Here is a 23671-nt window from a genome sequence, read left to right on the forward strand (position 1 = left end):
GAGCGCTGTTACCGCCATCGGTCTTGCTTGATACTGGTAGGGGCGTGATCCGGCCGGCGGCCTCAGACGATGCTGAACCCCTTGTCGTTGTCCTAGATAATGGAAGTGTAAACAAGTACTTTCATTTGGATCCTAATAGAGGGCTCTCTGTTGAGTTGATAGAAGCAAGACACAGGTTTCCTTGAAATAATCTCTTGGAGCTTGGGAGCGTCCCATATAAATGCTTCATAGGCTGGGCTTTCTTAGTCTCTTAGCGTAACATTCTGCGCTACCGTCGATCGCAGATTGGTTATCCCTTGCTGATAATGAAATCGACGGGCGGTATAGCGGACAGTGGATTCGAGTGTTTAGCGGGCAGTCTGGCGGTATACAGACGGGGCTGTTGCAGCATATGAGTGAAAAGGAGAAGAAGGGGCCCTTTGAGGATCCGGCGCTGGGACCGCAATTTAAGAGTCCACAGCAGGGGGCTGCGACCACGGTTTGGGGTGCTGTGTCGAGGGCCCTTGAGGGGCTTGGTGGCGTTTATTTGGAGGTTGTGCAGATTGCGAAGGCGTGGGATGAGGAGGAGGGGCAGTGGGCGCCGGGGTGATTTCCGCATGCCTCGCCTGGAGGCTAGACCGGTGTTTACCGAAGTCACACAAAGATTGCAAGAGGAGCAGTATTATTTAGATACCTCAAAGTTATCACAAATACTTACTCGAATACGTTCTAAACCCCAAGAAAGCATCATCTAGAAGACTCCGCACAATGGCAATCGACACCCCCTACGAAACGCTCACGCCGTCCTTCGACTTCCCAACGGAGGACCAACAACTATGGTGGCACCACATTGCCCCAGTATTTATCAAAAGCATGACCGACGCGAATTACACCTCGGACGCGCAGCACAAACAGCTCACCTTCTTCTACCGCTGCGTCCTCCCACACCTCGGCCAATTCCCCGTCAACAGTGGCAACAAACCCAGCAACCAGGCATACAAGAGTAACCTCGGCCCCTACGGCCTCCCCTTCGAGTTCAGCCTGAACTTCCCGGATCCGATCGTCCGATACTCCTACGAGCCGATCGGGCCTCGAGCTGGCACGATGGATGACCCCTTCAACGTCGAGCAGATCTGGCCTGCGCTCAAGGCGCTGCTGAGCTTCGATGAGAGTGTCGACGCGACGTTATTCCATGAACTTGTGGACCTGCTACTCCTATCGAAAGACGACGCGAAGACTCTTACTTCGCAGCCCGGGTTTACACCGGGGGGTCCCGCAAGAGGGCAGTGTCAGTTCGGCGTTGATATGCAGGGCGACCAACCCATGTTGAAGGGGTACTTCTTCACAGCGATGAAGTCGCTAGCCACGGGGATCCGAGCCGACAAGTTAATCTGCGACGCTATCCGTGCAGTCGACCGCGGGGGTCAGCGGTCCGCCCCCTTGGCCGAGCTGGAGAGTTACCTCCAGGCCCGTGCTGCAGAGCCCGAATCGACGTTCTTTACGGCATACCTGGGCTGCGACATCGTGCCCCCGGAACAGGCCCGGTTGAAGGTATACGGGGTCGACCGGGAAGTCACATTCGAGCGGCTTATTGACCTCTGGACGTTGGGCGGGCGCCTCCCGAACGACGTGGGTGGGCAAGCAGAGGGGCTCCGGGCGCTCCGTGAAATGTGGGATCTGCTGCAGATTCCATCCGGGATTCGGGATATGAAGGTCGACCATTTGACACTCGGGGAGCCGCCGAAGTCGCTGCTGCCGTTTATCGTGAATTATACCCTGCTTCCCGGGAGTCTCCATCCCGTGCCACAGCTCTATCTGGTGCCATTTGGCTTGCCGGACGTGCATATTGCCGCTGCGCTTACGCGCTTCTTTGAGCGGATGGGCTGGGACCAGATTGCGAAGACGTATAAGCAGAACATTGTCTCTTACTAGTAAGTGTTTTATTTGGACCAGTCCTTGTTGCTCTGGTGCTGACAGTGGTCTGTATAGCCCGAACCAGGATCTATCCGAGACTAGGCACATCCAGCAAGCCATCTCGTTCTCTTATAAAAAAGGGAAGCCGTATCTCAGTGTCTATATCTCAAACTTTTGAAGGAATCCAAGTAGAAACAGAGACAGTAGCACTTTAATGCATGTCAATTATCACTAGATTAGTTTCTATCGATTCAAATGAGAAATCTGTTACAGAAAATAATATACCAGTCACAGAAATCATTAGATCAATCTGCACATCCCATCCTGATCCCACTCCTCACTCCCCACCCCAAGCGACACAACAAACAACCCCCGCGGATCCCACTTCCGCTTGACGTCTCGCAGCCGCTCATACTTGGCCCCCCAAAACCACTCCCGCGAGTTCTCCACCAGCGGATTCGCTTCGTTCAGATACATCGCCACAGGACGCGGCTCGAAGGATTGCAACACAGGCCACTCCACTTTCGTCAGACGCTCCTGGACATGCTGCTGCTCGCGCAACGACTGACCAAAGGGCCGCATACCGACCAGGAGCGCGGCTGCGTCGCGCCAGCCGGAATGAAGCGCACTGTCGATGTCCCTGTTGCGGTTCACCTGGCCGCCAAGGGTATTCACGACCCAGAGATCACCGGGGAAGAGTTCGATGGGAGAGAGCCGCTCGATGATCTGCGCGGCGGCATCCGGAGAATTATACATCTCATTCGGGAGCAGGACACTCTCCTGATGATACCCGCCTCCGCCAAAGTACAGGCCCTGCGGGATAGCCAGGTACGAGGATAACCTGTGATACACCGTCGCATTGAACGCAACGTCGCTAATCCCCCTCAACCTGAGCAAAGCCAACAGCGACGCAAAGGACTCCTCAACAGGTCCCTTGTCTTCGACAAAGTGCGAGAACATGCTCATATTCACGTACCCGGCTCCGCTGGGCAGCCGCCCGAAGTAGTACTGCGCCGAGTTGCCGCCGGTGGCCAGCTCGCGGGCCTTATCGATGATCTCGCGGCATGCGGACCAGAATGTTGCGTCGACGGTGGGGGTTTCAAAGTAGAGGTCCGAGATGACTGCGGGTGTGTCTTCGAAGACGCGCATTGTCACGCTCGTCACGACGCCGAAGGTCCCGCCCCCGCCGCCGCGGAGCGCCCAGAAGAGGTCGGCGTTTTGGTACTGGTTGGCGATTACTGCGGTTCCCTGCTTGGCATTCAATCAGCCCTTGGTCTTGGTTCAAAGGAACTAGGAGGGAGGTGTGCGGTGAGTGACATACGTCCGCGGTCACGACCTCAAACTGCAGCACCAGATCAGCGGAAAGCCCCCTCAGCGGCGCCAGGACAGTCGAGACACCTGCCCCCTGAATAAAACCCCCAGCAGTACCGACGGTCCCGCACTCCCCAGCCGCAACGGTGTACCCACGCGCGGCGGCAGCAGCATACAGTTCCTTCCCCATCACCCCCGCCGCAAAGGTAACAGCCGGCCCTTCCGACTTCACCTCCACATTCGCCCCCGCGCTATCCTCATCACTATAATCCCCCGCCAGGTATGGCCGAAAGTCGTCGGTGAATTGAACATCCTTCAACCCCTGGGTGAGGATCTGGAACGAGTCCAGTGCACTCGAGCGCCCAACGGAGTCGTGGCCAGTATTCTTGATGACCAGACGCAGGTCTCTCTCTGCCGCGAAGCGCACGGCGGCTTGGACGTCTGCTGTTGATTGCACGCGCGCTGAGTAGAGTGGCATCCGGCCCTGGTGGCAAGGTTCTGGCCGGTTGCTTCCGGGTCCGATGTAGCAGGTTTCGTTCCGCGGGATGGAGGATTCCCAGCTGTAGTCTTGTAGCGCACCTGGTGAATTCGATTTCTTGATGTCAGTTTACTAATGCCCTATTATTGACAGGAAGAGAGAGGGAGGGAGAAGGTGGTCAGGGTACGTACCCGGCTCGCCAGCCCTCCACTCCCCACTAGACGACATGGCCTCGACATGCCGGCAGGCAGCCTCATCATATGTAGGCTCATGGCAAACATGCCCAATCGGTCGGACGGCAACCAGTCGCCCGTGCAAGGAGCTATTCAGCGTCTGCCAGTCGTCCAAGGACGGCCAGCAGGAATCACTCGGTCGACATCGGCAGTGCGGATGGGCGTTGGCCGTAGAGAGTGGGGTAGGATCCTGGGTCTTCTGGCTAAGGGACTGGCCTAGTAAGAACACCGCCGCCGGTAGTAGGCGTATGAAGCGCATTTTGCGCGCGGTATATGGCTGTGCCTGCTAGGTACCAGTGGTTGTGATGGTGGATGTCTACCCGAAGAGGGAGGAAGTTGTATATAATATGTCTGTACGAGCATCGAAGAGAGCAATATCTACCATGCATCAAACCCGACCCCTGGTAAGCCCGACATGGGTGAGTGTGCAATTAACTCGGATCCACACTTTGATTGTATTAGTAAAACATACAGAGTCCACTACCAACTGTCGACACTGTCGAGTCTTGGCCTGGCGAAGAATGTGTCGGGTCCCAAGTCGTCCCCCCCCACCCCCCAGGGTCCCCCCTTGAGTCGGTCAGCGCCACTCAAAGCAACTAAGACAGCAATCTACACAGAAATACTCAAGGGAGATGATTGAGGCGAGGTCTGGCGGAGAACCTCACCGCGATTCATCTCATCAAACCCTTACATTTTACCATCTCTGGTCTGCATGAGGCGTGCACCTGCCGCAGTTCCTTGCATGCGTGGAACACCAACCGAGACGCGGCCCTAAGACGATGGCGATCAGCAAGATGGACAGTGGATACTGCCAGCCTCCAGGTATGTAGTACAAGGCTCAAGTATGCATTGGGTGGCTATCTTTTCCGCGTGAGTAGGCGCAGCTTCTGCGTAGCTAGCGCCAGTCTGCTAGGGTAAGATCCCCCACGTCGCCGAGAAGGAGTTGCTTGCACGGAGGCAATGTGGTTCCTGGTCTGGAACACGTTTCGAATAGGCTATAGATAGTCTAGCCAGAAGCCAATTCTTAGACGGTAACCTTATACCACATGGAATAGCGTTCAATGGCGTAGACAGTTGCCGGAGACCAGCCAGGGCTGGGGCTCCCGAGTCGGTGAGCGGTAGGCTTTCCCATTTACCCAATGGGTATTTCCGAGGCGCGCAAGGGGTCTCGATCTCGGTCTCTGTACGTCAGCGGGCCTGCGGCGAGTTTGCCTTACCCTGTGTCCAGCGCTTTCAGCTGCTTAATGTGTCTCGCAAATCATCGCGTCAGCGGGTAACGATTCCGCACGGGATTCATTCCATTTGATTTTCGTGCACGGTGCGAGGACAAGACCACGTAAGGGTGATGATGTGCCTGGTCCGAAGTCCGAAGTCCGAACTGTTTAACAGTTACAGGACCCTCACCGTAGTACCTAGGTGGTAGTATAAATGGGCCCCGTTTAAGTTTGCGCGAGACGGGACCCTCGGGAGTACCCTTGCTACCTACCTATTTATTGTAAACAGAAATAGCCCTAGTACCCTGGAGCCAGGAGCACTACCTCCTCAGAATCATGGATCCAGCAAGCGGCTCCCAACCTCAATCTCAACGGCATCGGCCAGCTGCCGGTGCCTTCACAATCAAACTCCCACCACGCATAATCGGCTCCTTGACCTCAGAAAGCTCGCCTGCATCTGCCTCCTCCGATTCCACGCCAGTCTTCACGCCTTTTTCAGCACAGTCGCCCGCCGCCCTAACGCCATCTACCCCGTCGGACAGCGGGAGCGGGGAGCTATTCTTTCGAGAAACAAAGGCCGATGGCGGTTTGCCAGACGATTTTGACAGCAAAGTCCCCAAATCCTGGGATACCTGCGTGCACGATGTTATCACACAGAAGTGCCAGCAGGCACCAGAAGCCCCAGCTATCGCCGCATGGGACGGATCATTCACGTACGGCGAGCTGGATACGTTGTCGACGCGACTCGCCTCGATCCTCGTGCTTCTCGGCGTGAAGCCCGAGACGTTTGTTCCCATTTGCATGGACAAGTCGCGGTGGACGACGGTTGCGATTCTGGGCGTTATGAAGGCCGGGGGTGCGTTTGCTCTGCTTGACCCGTCGCATCCAGTTTCGAGATTACACACCCTCTGCGAGGACTTGGGTGCTGGTATGGTTCTTACTTGCACAGCGCAGAGGGAGCGCTGTATGGCTATTGCTAATGCGATTGTGGTTGACCGGTTGTGTGAGGCGTGGTTCCCTTCTACAACAAGATCAACAACAACAACAACTACGGCTACAACTACTACTACTCCGGAGATGAACTCTCCGCAAACGACAAAACCAGTATCTCCAACGAATGCGTTATACGTAGCATTCACCTCAGGCTCAACAGGAAAACCCAAAGGCGTGGTAATCGAGCACCGGGCCTACGCCTCCGGAGCCCGGGAACACTTACCAGTCTTCGAAATTGACCACACATCACGCGTGCTCCAGTTCTCCTCCTACGCCTTCGACGTGAGTATCATGGAGACACTGAGCACATTAATGGCAGGCGGCTGCCTATGCGTGCCCGACGAGACGGCCCGAACGGACCCGGGGCTCTTCGTCGACGCTCTGAATCACTTCCAGGTAACCCACGCGATGCTGACGCCCTCATTTGCGAGGACAATGCCTTGGCACGAGGTTAAGTACATCCGCACGTTAATCCTCGGCGGCGAGGCCATGCAGCCAGCTGAGGCGGCTGTGTACGCTGAGCGGGGGATCTGGCTGGTAAATGCCTACGGGACGGCGGAGTGTTCTGTGAATGCCACGACGGGACCGGGGATCAAACCTGGATCCGACCCAAACCGCGTCAGTCGGCCCACGGGGACGGTAATCTGGCTGATTGACCCGGATGATCCCGAGAAAGAACCAGTGGGTCCTGGGGTGGAGGGCGAGGTGCTACTTGAAGGGCCGATTGTTGGTCGGGAATACTTGAATAACCGCACAGCGACGGCGAAGGCGTTTATAGACCCGCCGGGTTGGTTAAAGAGACGTCGTGCTGGGCAATATCAGCACCGGCTGTATCGGACGGGGGATCTTGCGGTTCGGGATGGTAGCACGGGGGCTCTCACGCTGCTGGGCCGTAGGGAGGGCCAGGTGAAGATTAGAGGGCAGAGGGTGGAATTGGCGGAGATTGAACAGCATCTTCAAGAGACGTTCCCCAGGGCTACGGAGGTGGTTGTCGAGAAGGTCACCACCGAGTGCGACAAGCGGGATAGTCTGGTGGCATTTATACAACTTGATAAACAGAAGACGATGAGCAGCAATCCTTCCTTATTATCCCCTGTTGACGCCGACAGTGGCTCCTTATTATTCCTGCCCGCAGACTCGGCGTCAATTACGCAGTTCGCTGCCGTCCAGACCCAACTCCAAGACCGTCTCCCAAAACACATGATCCCCAGCCTTTTCATCCGCGTCGTCTCGCTCCCCAGGACCTCATCAGGAAAAGTCAACCGGTCCATCCTGCGCGCAACCGCCGCCCGTCTTTCCAGAGCAGACCTACAAGCATTCGCCAGCGCCCGAACTCAGAGCCGGGCGCCCGCCACCGCAATGGAGTTCGCCCTGCAGCAGGTGTACGCAGACGTCCTCGGCCTGCCGCTTACCAAGATTGGGATGGACGACTCGTTTGTCCAACTGGGCGGGGACTCAATCCTGGCGGTGCGCCTGGTGGGGGCTGCGCGGAAGGCCGGTCTCGCCCTTGGTATCCGCGACGTCCTGGGGCCGACGCGGTTGGAGGCGCAGGCGCAGGCGGCAACAGTAGCAGCAGCAGCAACAGTCCCGGACATGTCGACATCCCCCCCAGAGTACGTGTGTTTCGCAGCACTGGGCACCCGGTGCCGCGTAGAGGTGCTACGCATCGCCGAAGAGCAATGCGGTGTTCCCCGGGCCGGCATCGAAGACGTGTACCCGTGCACACCGCTGCAGGAGGGAATGTTTGCCATGTCTATGAGCCAGCCCGGGATGTATAGCGACCGGATTGTCTTTGAAGTGCCTCAATCCGTATGCAAGTCCCGATTTCGCGCAGCGTGGGAAGAGACGGTGCGTGCTACGCCGATTCTGCGCACGCGCATCATCCAGACGCCAGAGGGACTCTTGCAGGTTGTTATCCGGGAAGCCGGGGACATGCTGTGGGATTATGAGAGAGAAGAATACAACAGTCTGCCCATTCGACCGGGAGGACCCCTAATGCGCTGTTCGCTGGTTGGCGGCAAATTGATTCTCACAATCCACCACGCAGTCTGGGATGCGTGGACAATGCAGCTCGTGCACGAACGGCTTCAGCGTGCCTTCAAGGGCGAGCTGCGTCCAGAGCCTTCCAGTCGGCCGTTCCACCCCTTCATCCAGTACCTACAGGGGATCGACAATGATGCACTGGACGCCTTTTGGCGCGAGCAGCTGGCTGGCCACGAGTCAGCCATATTCCCGAGCTTGCCATCCGCGCAGTATCGACCGTCACCCACCGCCGTGTTGCAGTACACCGTGCAGAACATCCACATGGCTGCCCGAAGCCATACGCTGGCGACGTATATCCACTTGGCCTGGGCCCTCGTGGTGGCAGAGTACACGGACTCGGCGGAAGTCATGTATGGGCTCACCGTGAGCGGCCGGAGTGCGCCGCTGGCTAACATTGCCGGGATAGCAGGTCCAACCATTGCGACGGTTCCCATGAGAGTGTCCGTTGGCTCCAAGGACACTGTCCCCGCGGTGCTCCAGCAGATCCACTCGCGCACGATCGGCATGATCCCGCATGAGCAGGCGGGCCTGCAGCGGATTGCAAAAGCCAGCCCCGACGCTGCCAGGGCGTGTCGCTTCCAAAGTCATCTGAACATTCAAGTCGCACCAGCAGCAGCGGAGCAGGCAGAGAGACTCTTCCCCCTCATACATGGCACCCCAGGCCGAGGAATGGATCTGACGCGGTTCTCCAACTACGCTCTCAATCTCTTGCTGCAGCTCAGCGGCGATGGAAGCACGGTCACCGTCCACGTTGCGTACGATCCCCAGATCCTCAGCGGTGGTGAGGTTACCCGGATCCTGCAACAATGGGAGCACGTCCTGCACCAGGTCAGCCGGCAGCCGACAGTGAAACTCAACGAGATCGACCTGTTAAGCACACGCGACTGGGACGACCTGAAGCGGTGGAACGCCATTATCCCGACAGCGGATCGGCGCTGTCTGCAGGAGCTCGTGCTGGCTCAAGAAGCGCTCAAACCACAACGTCTAGCTGTTTCCGCCTGGGACGGCGACTTCACATACAAGCAGCTGGTGGCGTTGAGTGCTAGCCTCGCGAGGCGCCTCAAGCCGCTCGCCGTAGGCCGCGGATCCTTTGTGCCCATCTGCATGGAGAAGAGCCGGTGGACAATCGTCGCCATCCTGGGCGTCCTCCGGGCTGGTGGAACGTGCGTGCTCCTGGACCCCAAGCATCCGCGACAGCGTCTACAGGAGATCATACGCAGTGTCTCCGCACGCCTTCTCATCCACGACGCCTCCACAGCACCATTGACGAAGGATCTGACTCCCAGCGCGCTCTGTGTATCAGCTGAACTCACCAAGCGGCTAAAGCGAAATTCGCACAAGATGCACCGGTCGCCACCGTCCAACCTACATTCAAACCCCGACGACCTGGCCTTCGTCATCTTCACCTCCGGCAGCACCGGACGCCCCAAGGGAATCGCAATGCCGCACTACGCGCTGAGTACGAGTATCCGTGACCATAGCGCCGGGATGAAGGTGGACGCGGCCACGCGCGCACTGCATCTCTCCTCGTACGCGTTCGACGTCAGCATATATGAGATTTTCACCACGCTGGCCGTGGGCGGGTGTATCTGTGTGCCCTCGGAGTTCGAGCGGATGAACCAGCTGGCTGAGTCTATTGAAAAGTACGGCACGAACTGGTCGTTTATGACGCCCTCTGTGGCGCAGACACTCAATCCGGCCGAGGTGCCTAGCCTCACTACTCTCGTACTCGGTGGTGAAGCAGTGACGCAGGAACACGTGGATGGCTGGGCTTTTTCTTTGTCTTCGTCGTCTTCTTCTTTTAGTCCCAGTCGATCCCTGATCAACGGCTACGGCCCCGCAGAGGCAACAATCTGTGCCGTGGGCCCAATTCAACCCCGGCACTGGCGACCCGGTACGATCGGCCGCGTCGTAGGCGGAGTGGGCTGGGTAACGAAGCCATCCGACCCATCCCAGCTCGTGGGCATCGGAGCCATCGGCGAGCTGCTTCTTGAAGGGCCCTTCCTTGCCCATGGCTATCTGAATCAGCCCGATGTCACCGCCGCGTCTTTTATCGATCCTCCCCCCTGGCGCCTCCGGCTGCCGTTCGCCTGTGATGCCGGGGAAGGAAATACAAAGACGCGATTATACCGCACGGGCGATCTCGTGCAGTATCTGGAAGACGGTTCAATTCGGTATCTCGGCCGGCGAGACACGCAGGTCAAGATTCGGGGGCAGCGCGTTGACCTCGGCGAAGTGGAGGCGCAGGTCCGACGTGGTTTCCCTGGCGCCAGTGGTGCCCAGGGTGGTGGTTTGGATGTAGAGCAGGCCCAGGTCGTCGCCGAAACCGTCTCACTGCCGATGGCCAAGGGGGCCGCTTCCACCCTGCTTGTGGCATTCATCGAGCGCCCACAGGTCACGAAGGACCCCCTTCTTCTCCCCCCAACAGATGCGGAATTTCAGCACGCCATCCCGCGCGTGCAAGCGCATCTCAAATCCACACTCCCGCCATACATGGTGCCATCTCTGTACATACCGGTCTGCCGGGTCCCCATGACGGTGACAGGCAAGATCGACCGGCGGCTCCTGCGCGATGCCTTGAGGGCACTCGCGCCACATAATCTTCAACTCTACCGGGTGACCGACCAACGTCGCTCGATAACCACCACGGTGTCCAGCGCCGCCGCGCATCGTCTGCGGGCGATCTGGGCGGAGCTCCTGGGCGTGCCCTGTGAGGCGATCGGGGCGGAGGATACGTTTATCTCGCACGGAGGTGATTCGGTAACGGCCATGCGGATGCTCGCTATCGCGCGACGGCAGGGCTTTCGGTTCACTGTTGCTGACGTGCTCAATAATTGGACCTTGGCTCGTTTGGCACTGCAACAGGCCTCACCATCTCAGGACACGCCCCCGTCCTCTGCTCCCGCAAAGGGAGTCATGGCTGTCCAGAGGGGAACAGGAACGGGCCACCACCCTTCGACCACAGACACTCAGGCCTTCCTGATCCAGAGGTATCCCTGGATGCACTGGCGGTTTAGCATCGAGGGGGATGTGAATACGGAGCGACTTCGCACGGCATGCACGCGGCTCATTGCGGCCCATAGCATCCTGCGGACCAGGTTCGAACGTGATCCGTCCGGAGGCGCGAAACCGGCACAGATTGTGATGCAGGGACTGGATAACCCCTTCCACACGGTTACTACCGCCGACGACGACGACTTAGAGCGCTATACTCAGTCCCTCTCTGAGGCCGAGCAGACCATGGACGTTCTGAGCGCCAGCACACAGCAGCCCCCGACCCGGTTTACCCTGGTCTCCAACAGCTTACGTACAGCACATATTCTCGTCGCCCGTCTCTCCCACGCACAGTACGACGGGATCTGCGTGCCCAAGATCTTCGCCGATCTCGAAGCCCTCTACAATCGACCGGACGCCCGGATCGCCCCGACGGACTTCGAGCGCTATCTCAATGAGCGGACCGCGTATGGCGCTCAGAACAAGCGCTCGCTAGACTTCTGGCGCGAGTACCTCGTCAACTGTCCGCCCCCTGCCATCTTGCCTGCTCACTCGCTCTCGCCATCGCCATCAACGCCATCGTCCACAACCTCTCCTCAACCTTCCCTTTCTACAGCTTCCGCCTCCCACACACTCCAATACTCTACCCTCCCCGCGGGGGCGACTCTAGCAATGGTAATCAAAGCCGCCGCGTGCCTCGCCATCGCCCGCCGAACGGGCCAGGAAGATATCCTGGTAGGCCAAATCGTCAACGGGCGCAGCCTGCCCGTACCGCAGATTGACGAAGTCGTCGGGCCCTGCGTCAACTGCATTCCGTTTCGCGCGGTTATTGCTCCGACAATGAGGGCTCGGGAGTATCTATGGCATATCCGAAGCCAGCATAATAGTAGCATCGAACACGAGGGCGTCGACTTTTCGACGATTATTGAACGTTGCGCGACACATTTGGATCAACCAACTTCAAAAACAACAACATCATCAACAATAACAACAATACGAACCCCGCAAACAACCAGACTAGCACTAGAAACCCTCAACATCATCCTCCAACACCAAAACATCGACATGGACCTACACATGAACCTCGCCGGCGCGACATACAAATCATTCACCTCGTCCGGGTCGCTGCGTCCCGCATCTGAAGTCTGGATCTGCTCGACCCCGCGTCGTTCTCCGTCTGGGCCTGCTGTCGAGGTGCAGGTTGTTGCCTCGAGTGCGGTTTTGAGTAAGGAAATGGCGGACTGCCTTGCGTGTGATGTTGTGGATGTTACGAGGGTTTTGGTTGATGATAGTATGCAGGATAGGGAGTTACGGACGCTGGGAGTAGGATTGAGCTGATGAAGACGGGGGTAGGCGGGATTGATGGGTCTTTTTGAATAAAAGCGAATTGGCGTACTTATTGATAATCTTGGGATCTTTAATCAAGTTTTTTCGAATCAAAATTCTCCTGTCATATATTCATTGTACTCTTTACTTTAGGCCAAAAACTCTAGGATCAGGACGATGGTGCCATAGACATCTGGATTGTTCGGGAGCGTTGTGCATGCGGGTCCAAATAAGAGATCGCAAGATACTACCGGGATTTACAAGGGCACCGGTTGTTCTTCAGTTGCCTGAAACTGGACTGATTATATGCATGTAGCAAGGGACGGCTGGTCTCGGGCTTGGATAATCATCCCTAAGGACTGGCTATGGTTCATATAGACTATCCCTGGTTGTTACTTGATTGGCAGTATGGTCAGCCGTACGGTCTTCTTCTACTACAACGTGGCCCATGTTGATTACTCTATAATGGACCATTTGTACCAAGCAAGGTGATGTTAGCCACATGCGATGAGAAAAGATCCTCCAATTGGATCGGAAACATGACTGGATGTGATGCCTTGGCTGGACCCTTATCTCACATCTAAGGGCAATCAGGCTGTTAGTAGACTAGATATTGGGACCGGCCTAAGGCATTTTGCGTACATCAAACTTTCTATGGATGAATATCTATGTTTATAAGCAAGGTACCCAGTCCCCTGGCTTCTACTAACTTTACAGAAAGTAAAAAGTCCTCATGGCTTTTGAACGACAATGGAAAGGTTCCGCGATTGTTATTGAGTTCCAGACTGCTGAGTAAAGACTTTTATCATCAAAATGGTATGTATCCAACACAAAGAAGAAGTAGAGCAAAAAAAAAGTACATGAAGCTGGTAATTAGTATAAACTCAAAGAGCAAATGACTCGGAGGAAAGCAGTATTTGATGGATCGATGTCTCGGGATATCTAAGGAATGAGGAAATTGGTCCTAGACGATTCGTAGTGATGGCCGTACTGCGAAATATGTCTGGCCACTGCTTCTGCAGACTCTCCAACACTTTCTGAAGATCCGTCTCAGGGCTCCCGTCTTTCAGACATCCACTTTGCTGCTGCCACTGCAGTTCGAAATTTTGAAGACTCTGATGCAATTCGCTGGGGTCGAAATTCTGGGGGGTGACGTTATACAGATATCCCACAAAAATCTGCCAGCGAGGCACATAGTACGAGGAAACCAGTCCACTCCACTGCTTGGATGCATAATCACTGACTTCGCCCATGGGACCCCAAAGAGTAATCTGATTCCGGGCGTTGTATTCATAGAATCTAGCAAGACTCGCATTGCCTTGTGCCCACGATACGGCCCGACCAATCCACGCGGACAGATTGAAGTTTTCATTTGTGGCGAGGACCGATTCTAGCCCCCAGAGCAGATCAATGAGAACCTGTCCGGTAGTATTGATTGCTGTTTTGGAATAGTTCTCCACGCTGTATATGGAGACGAGGTCATTATATTGGGGAATGAACGCGTTGGCCAAGATTTGGCGGGAGAGAAAGACTGTGTCGTATTGAAAGGCAGGATTATCCCACAACGAGGTGTCAGATGCTCCACCCTTTCGCATCAACTGCAAGGCTTGCACGATAACCTCCGGATTGTAGTTGATCGTAGTTGGATGATGGCCGGTCCGGTCCGTCAGACCTGAAATGTTCGGTTCCAGCTCCAGGATGGATTTGGGAACAGAGTTGGATGTCAGGTTGGTATTATTGTAGACGGACGCTCGCAAGATCTCCCACGCCTTGTACAGCTGCCTTGGGAGAGGTTGCTGACTACCAGAGTATCGGACAGTGACCCAGTCACGAAAATACTGAGCAGTGTCGATGGGAGTCTCAGACCAGGCTTGGTCCAGCAGCAAATCATACACAATCTCATTCCCTTCTTGAGATTCCATGGTGTGTCCAAAGCCCATGAGGGAACTTGACTCGGCCAGCGCCTCCGTGGCATTCACGGTGATATTCATGATTTGCCCATAGAGTCCCATGTTTCCGCCATAATCATGCACCTGACACCAGATCCACGGCTTTCCGTAAAACGAGTCAGTATCTTTCCACACGGGCTGCGACTCTGCAAAAAGGTCCAGGATAATCATATCCTCGTTTTCAACGCCGGAGAGGTACGCTTTGGTATTGGACGGGTTCCAGAAAGTATTATCCAAGAAGAGCCAACCTTGCATCAGCCAAATCGCACATGGATCGGCAGCCTTGAGACTCTGCATGGTCATGTTGGAGACCTCCCGCAGATAGGCGGTGGTGGAGTTGTTTGGGTCGTTCTCATTATACTGGTCCAGTGCGTAGATATGCGTCACATTGCCATAGTAATCCTGTTGCTTCGAGATGAGCCTGTACTGCAGATCCGCGAAGTTCTCATCTTGTGGCTCGAGGAATGTATCCCTGGTGTATGTTGAGGGAAACCCTTCCCACTGCGATCCTTGGACCACGCTGGCATTAGGAAGGACGCGGGTGATTGCGGACGGCACAAAGCCCGCAAATCCAGGCAGAACAGGTGTCATACCCAGCTCCAGCATGCGTGCAACAATCTGCTGTTGTAGTTCAAATTGAGATTCTATCCACGACTCAGGCAACTCGCCACACCAGGAGCCTTGGATATTGCCTAAGCGGTTCCATGGCTGAAATGCCGGACCGCTCAAGAAGGCGGAGATTTCCGCATCAGTCAATCCAATCTCTTGGAACACCTCTACGAGGACTTTCTCGAAGCCCACCCAGGCCAGTGGCAGATTGATACCCCGGAGGGCCATCCAGTCGAGCTGATACTCCCAGTCTTCCCAGGACCAGAAGGCAGCCAAGTAACCGAAGGTGACTATATGCACGTTATAATTGATAAGATGCTTCCCCTCTCAATCTGAAGTGGTCACAGTGGCTATGTACCTGTATTGAAGTGGTATCGCCATTTGACGACACTGGATCCCTCTATCGGTTGCTGAAGCGGGGGCAATTGTTCGGGAGCCACATCAAGGCGATTGCCGACGAACCACCACAAATCGACTTGTGCCATATCGGCGAGATACCGATGCAGACTGGAGTAGATCAGCTTTTGTAAACAGAATTGAGGTTTTAATGGGAAACAAAATCCATACCCAGAGGATAAAGCACTGAGTGAATTCCCCTCCACTAGCACCGTGCCGTTAGACAAGGTGGACACAACATAATGATCAAAAGGCTGGCCGCCATCATCAGATGCAACGCCTGTGGCATTGACCAGTGAAATCTGGAAACTGTCTGCATGCTGAGGCATCCGACGCTGTAATAAGTTGTAGATTCCCTGGGTGGACTGTGAGAAGCCAGAGCCGGTCATGAGCCCACAAATCAGCAGTATCTTAGCACACCACATTGTTCTGTCTTTGTTCAATGTGGCAATGACTAACAAAGGACAGGGAGGAGAGTCAATGGTGTCATCCACTGTGCCAACTGAGCCATCTCGGGGCAGTATATATGTCACAGGGAGTGCCGTTTGCAGCTTAATCACTCACAGAGACGGGGAAGACTTAGTAACACTAGCAACTAGGATCAAATTATTTCAAAGTCGATTACATCACAGTAATAAACAGGATACTAGACTATTAGTAGGAATACCACATACAGTTCTAGTTATCAAATGCTAAAGCACATTTTTAATTAGAACACCATGAGATGAATTGAGTTGGCGTTACACAAACCCCAGTCTACTGGGCCCAAGGCGTAGCTTAAAGAATCATATTAGTCCCCCCATAACAAAATAACATACTTTACTTTCAGCAGTCTATTCCGCTTAAGCAAGCTTTGGTCGAGGTTTATTCAACACCATCCGTCTATCACCGTCCAATGAAATGTAGAAGTGGCGCCACAATCACGGTTGCAGCCCGTTTTAGGAAGACATCGAACAAGACGTTGTTTGTAGAAATTAAACCAGCTTAGATAGTGTGCCCCGGATCTTCTAAATGGTTATAACCAACGTCTGGGGTCTTAACGAAACCCAGAATTCACAAAAGAGGCGAGAATCTACGGAATCAATATGTCATCAAGGCTGAAGAGAGCTAGACGGACGTAGCATATATTATTATTAATAAGGCCATACGAATTAATATGCTTTTCCTCCTTGTAAAAGGCTCATTTTTATTGGCTCACAGGTTGCTTATGTAACTTATTGTGTTCAAATGATGGGCTACTGATGCGTTCCTACGTCACAAGTTTTGCTCGTAAATTTTCCATAAGTAATAGGTGCAGCGGTGGGTGGACTACGGCGCTCCATGCAAGCCTTGCGAAAAGGTGTAGTGGAAGAGCGATGCCTGTGTTCCATAAATACCTGAAAGGATTGGCTCTACTAACAGTACAATGACTAAACCCGCACTGTCGCCTTTGAGTAATTCATTTAAGGAATATGCCACGCCTAGGGTAGTTGATGACCTTATTAGGTTTGCAACAAGAGGAGCACGAAGCATTCATAATAGACTTTATAGTAACCCCTAGATGCTTCGATTTCAACTGCCTTGTAATAATTACGAGATGGCCCATCATGAAATACGTTATTAATGCCAAATAATTTGACGACTGCTGTTCAATCCTTCGTCCATCTATTGCGTAAAATTCAATAGCTTCAACAGGGAAGTCATCGTTCGTCCGCAACGCGCTTGTGCGTTAAGACAATCTGTGCCTCTTCCATGCCTAGCCCGCCTCTCTGATCCAAGGAAAACCACATCCACAAATATAGCAGAATACGGTGGCGAGGAGAGTTGCCAATTGTGTTTCCATTAATGCTCCGCGCCATTGAGTATTTGTACTTGCATACCAACAGACCAATCCAATTAAGAATTCAACAATCGATAAAGCAAGAAAGACCCAAGGTGATCAAGCGACAGCCAGGTCCCTTTGTGTTCCTTTTTGTGCGCCTTCAAGTGGGAGAAGTAACATGGTGGCAACACCTGCTGCTATAAACTGTTGTGCTAGCGGGGCTGCGTAGGAAGCCCTCGGAGACCTGCGCAAGTCTAGATGTTGTGGGATGGAACTCATTAAAGGTCGAAACCGCTAAGGCAAGTGCGCTTATCAATGTGGCTACAACGACGAATATTTTCTGGAAGCGGAGATGCTGCGGAATGATGAAGGCTCTTGGGTCGAGCTGCTTGCTCCAATGTGGCTTGAAAATCCTGAATGATCCTAACGACTTAGAAGATATCATGGATAGGATGGAATTGAGAAGGGCCCTACCTGAAAACCATGATGCCTGTTGCTCTTGTATACCTGTTTGCAGGAATCTTGGGGATATGAAGAGTAAATCAAGGCTGGAGCTATTGGTCCCTATGTGTCGGGCTACCGGTCATGCGGGATCCAAGACTATGGGTAAGACGACCATACCATTGTCTTCGGCGCTACATTATGAGGTCAAGAATGTACCAAGGCCAGAATGACCACTGACCTTGTACATACAAAGGATTCTCATCGTGCCCAACGGGTCCGATGCAGATAGGGCGTTCTTGGACCAATTTTGTGTAACCTGGAAAGCGTTAACCGCCTTAAATATTTTTTCCCTGGCTGAGGAGTGGGTAAGTGCTCTACGAAATTCTTAACCACTACGTGCGAGGGACCGTGCGTGGCCGGACGATTCTTGCGGGGATCGAGACCCCCCGCGTCCCCCGCCAGGCCCCAACTGGGACCTCCACGGGATCCACCGGACCCACCAACGCCGCCAGCGACGTCCCACCCTGACCGTCGCCTGCAGCTGTAGTCGGCCGCAACCCGAACCAGTCACTGCGCTGGATCTCCACGACGGCAGCTGCTGGCGACGGCATAAGCCAATCCGCACGCAGCACCGCGAGCTACCCGGCCCCCCAGTCCGACCCCTTCCTCATCGAGGTCAACGTCCGTCCCCCCGGCACCGGAGGCACCTGGTCCACTCTGTATACGTACGGGGTGGACCTCGGCGCCCTCCAGCTCCTGCGCGCGGTGAATGACCGCGACCGCTTCCGCGCGCTGTCGAGCCCGTCTCTCTTCCCGGGGGGCCATCATCCCGGCGACGGCGGGGGCGCGCAGTACTGGAATGCACACTGCATGATCCCGGTGCATCGCGACTGGGTGAGGGTGCCGGGGGACTTCTTTGAACAGGTGTACGAGGCGATACCCAAGATCGTGCCGCATGTGTCACGGGCGGAGCTGTCAGTCGCACCAGGAACACTGTTTTCTTCGGCTGGGGAGGTTCCGTGGATTGGGTATCCGTTGATGCATTCGAGGGTCAGTCAACGGCAATTGCTGGAGATGTATGCGCGGTTTGCGGGGGGTTGTAGGGTGGTTTTGGACGCTACGAGTGGAGATGATCTTGTCTCTTAGTTGTTGTATTCATTTTGCCGTCTAGAGTGTGATTATAAATACGATTCAATTGAGATAAAGTATGGTAGGGTAGAGCTAGTACTGAACGGATGTTGTGAAAAGTTTTTACGCACCAGCAGCGGCCACCAACTCCCCAAACCGACTCCCAGCCCCCCCTTTCAAGGCCACTGGATTCCCAACCTCCACCACCTCCCCGCGATCCATCACCACCACCCGATCGAAGTCCATGATCATCTCCAGCCGATGACTCACCGCGATGATCGTGTAGTGTCTGAACTCCGCCCGAATGATCTCCTGCATCATCCGCTCGGTTTCCCGGTCCACACTGGAGCTGGCTTCGTCGAGGAGGAGGATCCCCCCTTGAACTTGATTGTCGGACCCCTCCTCGGGCGAGGAAGACCTTGAACGAACGCGAAGCATAGCACGGAGCACCGCCCGCCCCAGCGAGAACAGCTGCCTCTGCCCGGCACTCAAGGTCCCTGCCGTGACGGGCGCATGCAGCCCCTCCGCCCGTTCCTGAACAAACCCCCACAACCGAACCGCTTCGAGGACCCGCTGGCACTCCGCCGGGGTCGCGGTGTCGGTCGGATCAAGGTTCGCGCGGAAGGACGAGCCGTCAGGCAGGAAGACGGGGTCCTGGGGGACGGCGATGAGGCGTTGGCGGAGGGTCGCGCGGTGGATGCGGTGCAGCGGGATGTTGTCGATCAAGACCGGAGGGTCCTGGTCATGACTGTTGTCGGTTGAAGGCAGCGGATCGAGGAGCTTCAGCAGGAGAGCGAGGAAGCTGGATTTACCGCTGCCGGTGCGGCCGCAGATGGCGACCTTTTCCCCCGGGTGGATGGTTAGAGTGATGTTCTTGAGGGCTAGGGGCGGCTTGGTGGCGCCAGAGGCGACGGAGTTAGAGTCGGATTCAGAGTCAGATTCAGACACGGTGGTGGATTTGTACCGCGCGGATACACCGCGCAACTCGACCAGCCCGCGATCCGGCCAGTTCGTGTCTGGGACGATGTCCTCCTCTCCAGGACCGTCGCGGTCCTCCGGCGTGACGGTCTCATTGAAGGTTTTCAGTCTCGCGATCGCGCCGATGGAGGTCTCCAGTCTGGTGTAGTAAATCACGATCCCGGAGAGGCTCTCGCCGAAGGTCATCAGCGAGTACAGTGATGCACCGGCGAAGGCCGAGTTCGAATGCAGCCGGACGGCCAGCGTCGTCAAGACCGCCGCGATGACCATCACGACGAGGTTGAGGACCAGGTTCAGCCACTCCTGGATCATGAGGAGGAGATACGCCGCGCGCTGGCTGGAGTCCACGAGACGGGCGTTCTTGTGTATATCATCCGGGATGAACCCGAAGGCGCGCAGCGTGGCGATCCCCTTGAGCGTGTCGAGGAAATGCGTGTAGAGCGGACTCTTGGCCTCCAGGTCGAGCAATCGCAGCTGCCGCGACGTGCGGAGGTAGTATTTCTGCACAAAGTAGAGCAAGGCCCCCAGGATCGGGTAGCTGATGGCCAGGTAGACGGAGGAGGTGAGCATCACAACTGCCTGGCCGATCGACTGAAATACGCAAAAGAGGGTGTTGAGGGTAGCCTCCGGGAGTTCAGTGTCGATGAGGTTGAGATCCTGGGAGAAGAGGTTCGTGACCACCCCGGTGTCTGTATTCGTGAAGAAGGAGAGTGGTGCACGAACCAGGGTGCGTAAGGCCTGCTGGTGGAGATTGGCGCCGGCTTTCTTCACAGAGACGATGAAGAGCGTTATCCCCAGGAGGAGGAGGGCGATGATGGCGCAGATCTGCAGGAGGGCATAGATCCCCGCGTAGTAGGATTTGGAGTGCGCAGGATGGACGGACTCGGTGGCGTCACTCCAGTATGTGAGCCCTGCATTTATCAAGTTAATTGATGAAATCGATTGAAGATAAAGGCAGCGGAGACGCACAGATGGTTGGGTAATTGGTGAACAGACCCCAGAGGGCCGCAAAGAACAGACTACAAGCCGCCACAAACCATCCCATGCTTCTGATATACAGCTTATAGACGGTGGCGTCACCGACCTGCCGGGCTGCGGCCACCGTTGGGGCAATTGGGGTGGATGATTGCGTGCTGTTAACAATGATCGCAGGTTCGAGTTTCTTGCCATCCCCAGTCTGGCCCTTGTGTTCGGGACAAGGACCAGGCTCATCGTCAGCAGTAGTATCCTCGCCCTCCTGCTTTAGTCCCAGCTCCAGACGCTGAACATAACCCGCACGGGTCGACAAATGGACAAAGGTGCCCTGCTCTGCAACGCTACCGTTTTCGAGCGTGATGATGTAGTCCGCAGTCGGGAGATGCCTGACACTATGTGTGCACAGAACCACCGTCGACCCCCGTTGTCGCAGGAGACCATCCGGTCCAAAGACCTGCCGAAAGACTTGCTCCTCGGTATCAGCGTCCAACCCGCTGAACACATCGTCCAGGATCAAAAAGTCTGAAGGTAGATATAGTGCTCGGGCAAGAGACAGACGCTGCTTCTGCCCGCCCGACAACGCTACACCATCCGACCCGATATTCGTCTGGTCTCCCTGGGATAGGGTGGCGAGGTCGAAGCGCAGGGAAGTGGCTTCAATGACTTGGTCATACCGCTCGCGGTCAAAGGGGGTGAATCCCACGATGTTCTCTCTGATCGTACCGTTCCAGAGAAAGGCAGTTTGTTCGCAGAAACCGACGTGACGGGGGGAAGCGCTCATCACGACGCTGCCGTGGCTGAAAGGAATTTCGCCTAGAAGGGCCTTGCAGAATGTTGATTTGCCTGAGCCGACGGGACCGATGACCATCGTCAGGGACGAGGCGGGGATTTGAGTGTTGATATTGTTCAGGACGAATTTGTCTGCTTTCCATCCGAAGTTTGCGTCTCGGATGACGATGCAATTCGTAGGTTTTAGGTTAAACTGCTTTGAACTCTTCTCCATGCCGCAACTCTGGGCTTCGACCAGGGGCTGCCGATAGTCCTGATGAGGCTCCAATTCCAAAAATGCCTGAATCCGACCCAAGCAGGCCAGGCCCGAAACGAGCTCTGGGATCGACTGGAAAAGCTGCGACAGCGGCTGAGTCAACAGAGTCAGGAACGAAAGACTGGTAAACATGGTCGAAGCATTCAGTGTGGTCTGGGCGAAAGCGAAGGTCAGCGGAGGGCTGATCAACTGAGGCATGAATGCGAAGACGGCGGCGGTGATCATAATCCTGCGGTATCGGGCGCCAGCAGCGAGTTCGTCGACACGCAACTGCTGGACGTACTCGGCCACGGGACCAGTGAGACCGGATATCTTGAGCGACTTCATGCTGGCGATGACGGTGGCTGTGAGCCCGACCCGTTTCTGGACCCCGGACATCCAGGATCGTTGCGAGTCACCGGTGAAGTTGATCAGGATCCCTAAGCCAACGAAGCAAACTACCACCACACCCACGGGGGCAACGAACACGACCCCGAGTTGCCGATAGAGCATCCAGGCGGCGAGGCCCGCCTGGATCACGCTCGCCCACGTCTCGTGCACGAAGCGGAGACCCATTCTGATGCGCTCCATGTCGGTGCTCATGAGTGTCAGCGCAGCGCTATCATCGCCTGATCCCAGCCGGATTCTTGTAGCGGCTTTAAACGTCTCAGTGACTAGAATGGAGCGGACCATCGTCCGCAGTCGGTGGTGGCAGTACCTAGTGATCGTGTGAGTCACTGAAATATGCCGTAACAGCAGGTATCCGTACCAGTACAAGGCATAGGAGATTCCAATCCCCGAGTAGATGAGTATGGCAGCGCCGATTAGCCCATATCCCACATTTGGATCTGGCTCTGAATGAGACAGATACGTGACGAGACTCTCGATGAAGAGAGGTTGGCAGATGTAGAACGCAATCAAAGCCGCCCTCGGAGGAATAGGTAGGAGTAGTTGCACCCACAGTGTACGTACTAGCACCTTCAGAAGGCCGAATGTATCTCCCTTCAGCTTTGTGTAGTCCATGTTCTTCGCGAATTCCTCATGCAGGGCTTGTGCGTCGAAGGTGCTGTCGAGGGGGTAGAGGCTTTCGATTGTGAAGGTATGTCTATAGCCAGCCAAGAAGAGCTTATTCAGCCAGAAGAAGACGCCTAGCGAAAATATTCCGCTCGTCTCCTCGGGGCTGTGTTTCGTTGCGTCCCAGGTCACCCACCTTGCTTTTTGGCAGGCCTCTAGTAACAAGATGGCCGTCTTCAGCCCGACCGATGCACAGAATATACTGCTGTACACGATCTCGGAACCATGGTCTGACGACAGGAACAGCGTTCTTGCTCGGGCGATATCGAGGAGAAGGGTGAGAAACAAGTAGCTGTTAAGCAGCATCGATGGTCTAGGGCTGCGGCTGTGATCCACCACACTTACCGTCAGCATGAAAAGGGCCGATATAAGCTGCAGGACGGAGGAAGCGGTCAACATGCGGCTAATGCTAAAGCACCCGACCGCGGCTAGTATAAGGAGTGCAAGTTCCAAGCCAGCGTAAATTACGATGGCACCCTAAGCAGTCAGCGGGCAGAAACCGTGTAATAGAGGAGGGCATACTGTTTTGATGAATTGCAAGATGGGCGCATTCACCACAACAGGCTTGCGTATCCGTGCCACAGTTCGCCATAGCGACGATGGAATAAACAAGATGGAGGGAATAATCGAGAAGAAGAGACTCTCAAATTGAGGGTTGAAGTCAAATTGTTCGTGGTTGAGATGGAGCATGTTGCCCTCCCCATTAGTGAAGGGCATTTTTGAAACAGCGATTCCCGCTCCTCCGAATCTCTACTCTCTGGGGCAAAAAGAGGGAAGGAAGAGTTTCAGATGGGGAAAAGCAAGAAAT

The 23671-nt window shown here is 55.2% G+C and overlaps 6 protein-coding genes across 6 annotated transcripts; 3 read left to right on the forward strand and 3 right to left on the reverse strand.

Moving 5' to 3' along the window:
* Positions 1-99: 99 nt before the first annotated feature.
* Aud_010223 (aromatic prenyltransferase) lies at positions 100-1911 on the forward strand (the record flags this gene model as incomplete). The annotated part of the gene is made up of 3 exons (XM_043295066.1): positions 100-107; positions 352-585; positions 681-1911. The coding sequence occupies 3 exons, from the start codon at positions 100-102 to the stop codon at positions 1909-1911; spliced, it is 1473 nt and encodes a 490-aa protein (XP_043151001.1).
* Positions 1912-2193: 282 nt separating this feature from the next.
* Positions 2194-4174, reverse strand: Aud_010224 (uncharacterized protein; the record flags this gene model as incomplete). The annotated part of the gene is made up of 3 exons (XM_043295067.1): positions 2194-3141; positions 3215-3783; positions 3874-4174. The coding sequence occupies 3 exons, from the start codon at positions 4172-4174 to the stop codon at positions 2194-2196; spliced, it is 1818 nt and encodes a 605-aa protein (XP_043151002.1).
* A 1291-nt stretch (positions 4175-5465) lies between these two features.
* Positions 5466-12497, forward strand: ftmA (nonribosomal peptide synthetase ftmA; the record flags this gene model as incomplete). Its single annotated transcript, XM_043295068.1, has 1 exon — positions 5466-12497. One exon carries the CDS (start codon positions 5466-5468, stop codon positions 12495-12497), a length of 7032 nt encoding a protein of 2343 aa, XP_043151003.1.
* An 872-nt stretch (positions 12498-13369) lies between these two features.
* On the reverse strand, positions 13370-15828 carry Aud_010226 (alpha-N-acetylglucosaminidase; the record flags this gene model as incomplete). The annotated part of the gene is made up of 3 exons (XM_043295069.1): positions 13370-15333; positions 15402-15550; positions 15611-15828. The coding sequence occupies 3 exons, from the start codon at positions 15826-15828 to the stop codon at positions 13370-13372; spliced, it is 2331 nt and encodes a 776-aa protein (XP_043151004.1).
* Positions 15829-17806: 1978 nt separating this feature from the next.
* Aud_010227 (uncharacterized protein) lies at positions 17807-18830 on the forward strand (the record flags this gene model as incomplete). Its single annotated transcript, XM_043295070.1, has 2 exons — positions 17807-17846; positions 18226-18830. 2 exons carry the CDS (start codon positions 17807-17809, stop codon positions 18828-18830), a joined length of 645 nt encoding a protein of 214 aa, XP_043151005.1.
* A 105-nt stretch (positions 18831-18935) lies between these two features.
* Positions 18936-23580, reverse strand: Aud_010228 (putative ABC multidrug transporter; the record flags this gene model as incomplete). The annotated part of the gene is made up of 4 exons (XM_043295071.1): positions 18936-20701; positions 20760-22507; positions 22559-23340; positions 23386-23580. 4 exons carry the CDS (start codon positions 23578-23580, stop codon positions 18936-18938), a joined length of 4491 nt encoding a protein of 1496 aa, XP_043151006.1.
* Positions 23581-23671: the final 91 nt, after the last annotated feature.

The sequence above is a fragment of the Aspergillus udagawae genome (assembly GCF_001078395.1).
Source record: "Aspergillus udagawae IFM 46973 DNA, scaffold_8, whole genome shotgun sequence".
Lineage (NCBI taxonomy): Eukaryota > Fungi > Ascomycota > Eurotiomycetes > Eurotiales > Aspergillaceae > Aspergillus > Aspergillus udagawae.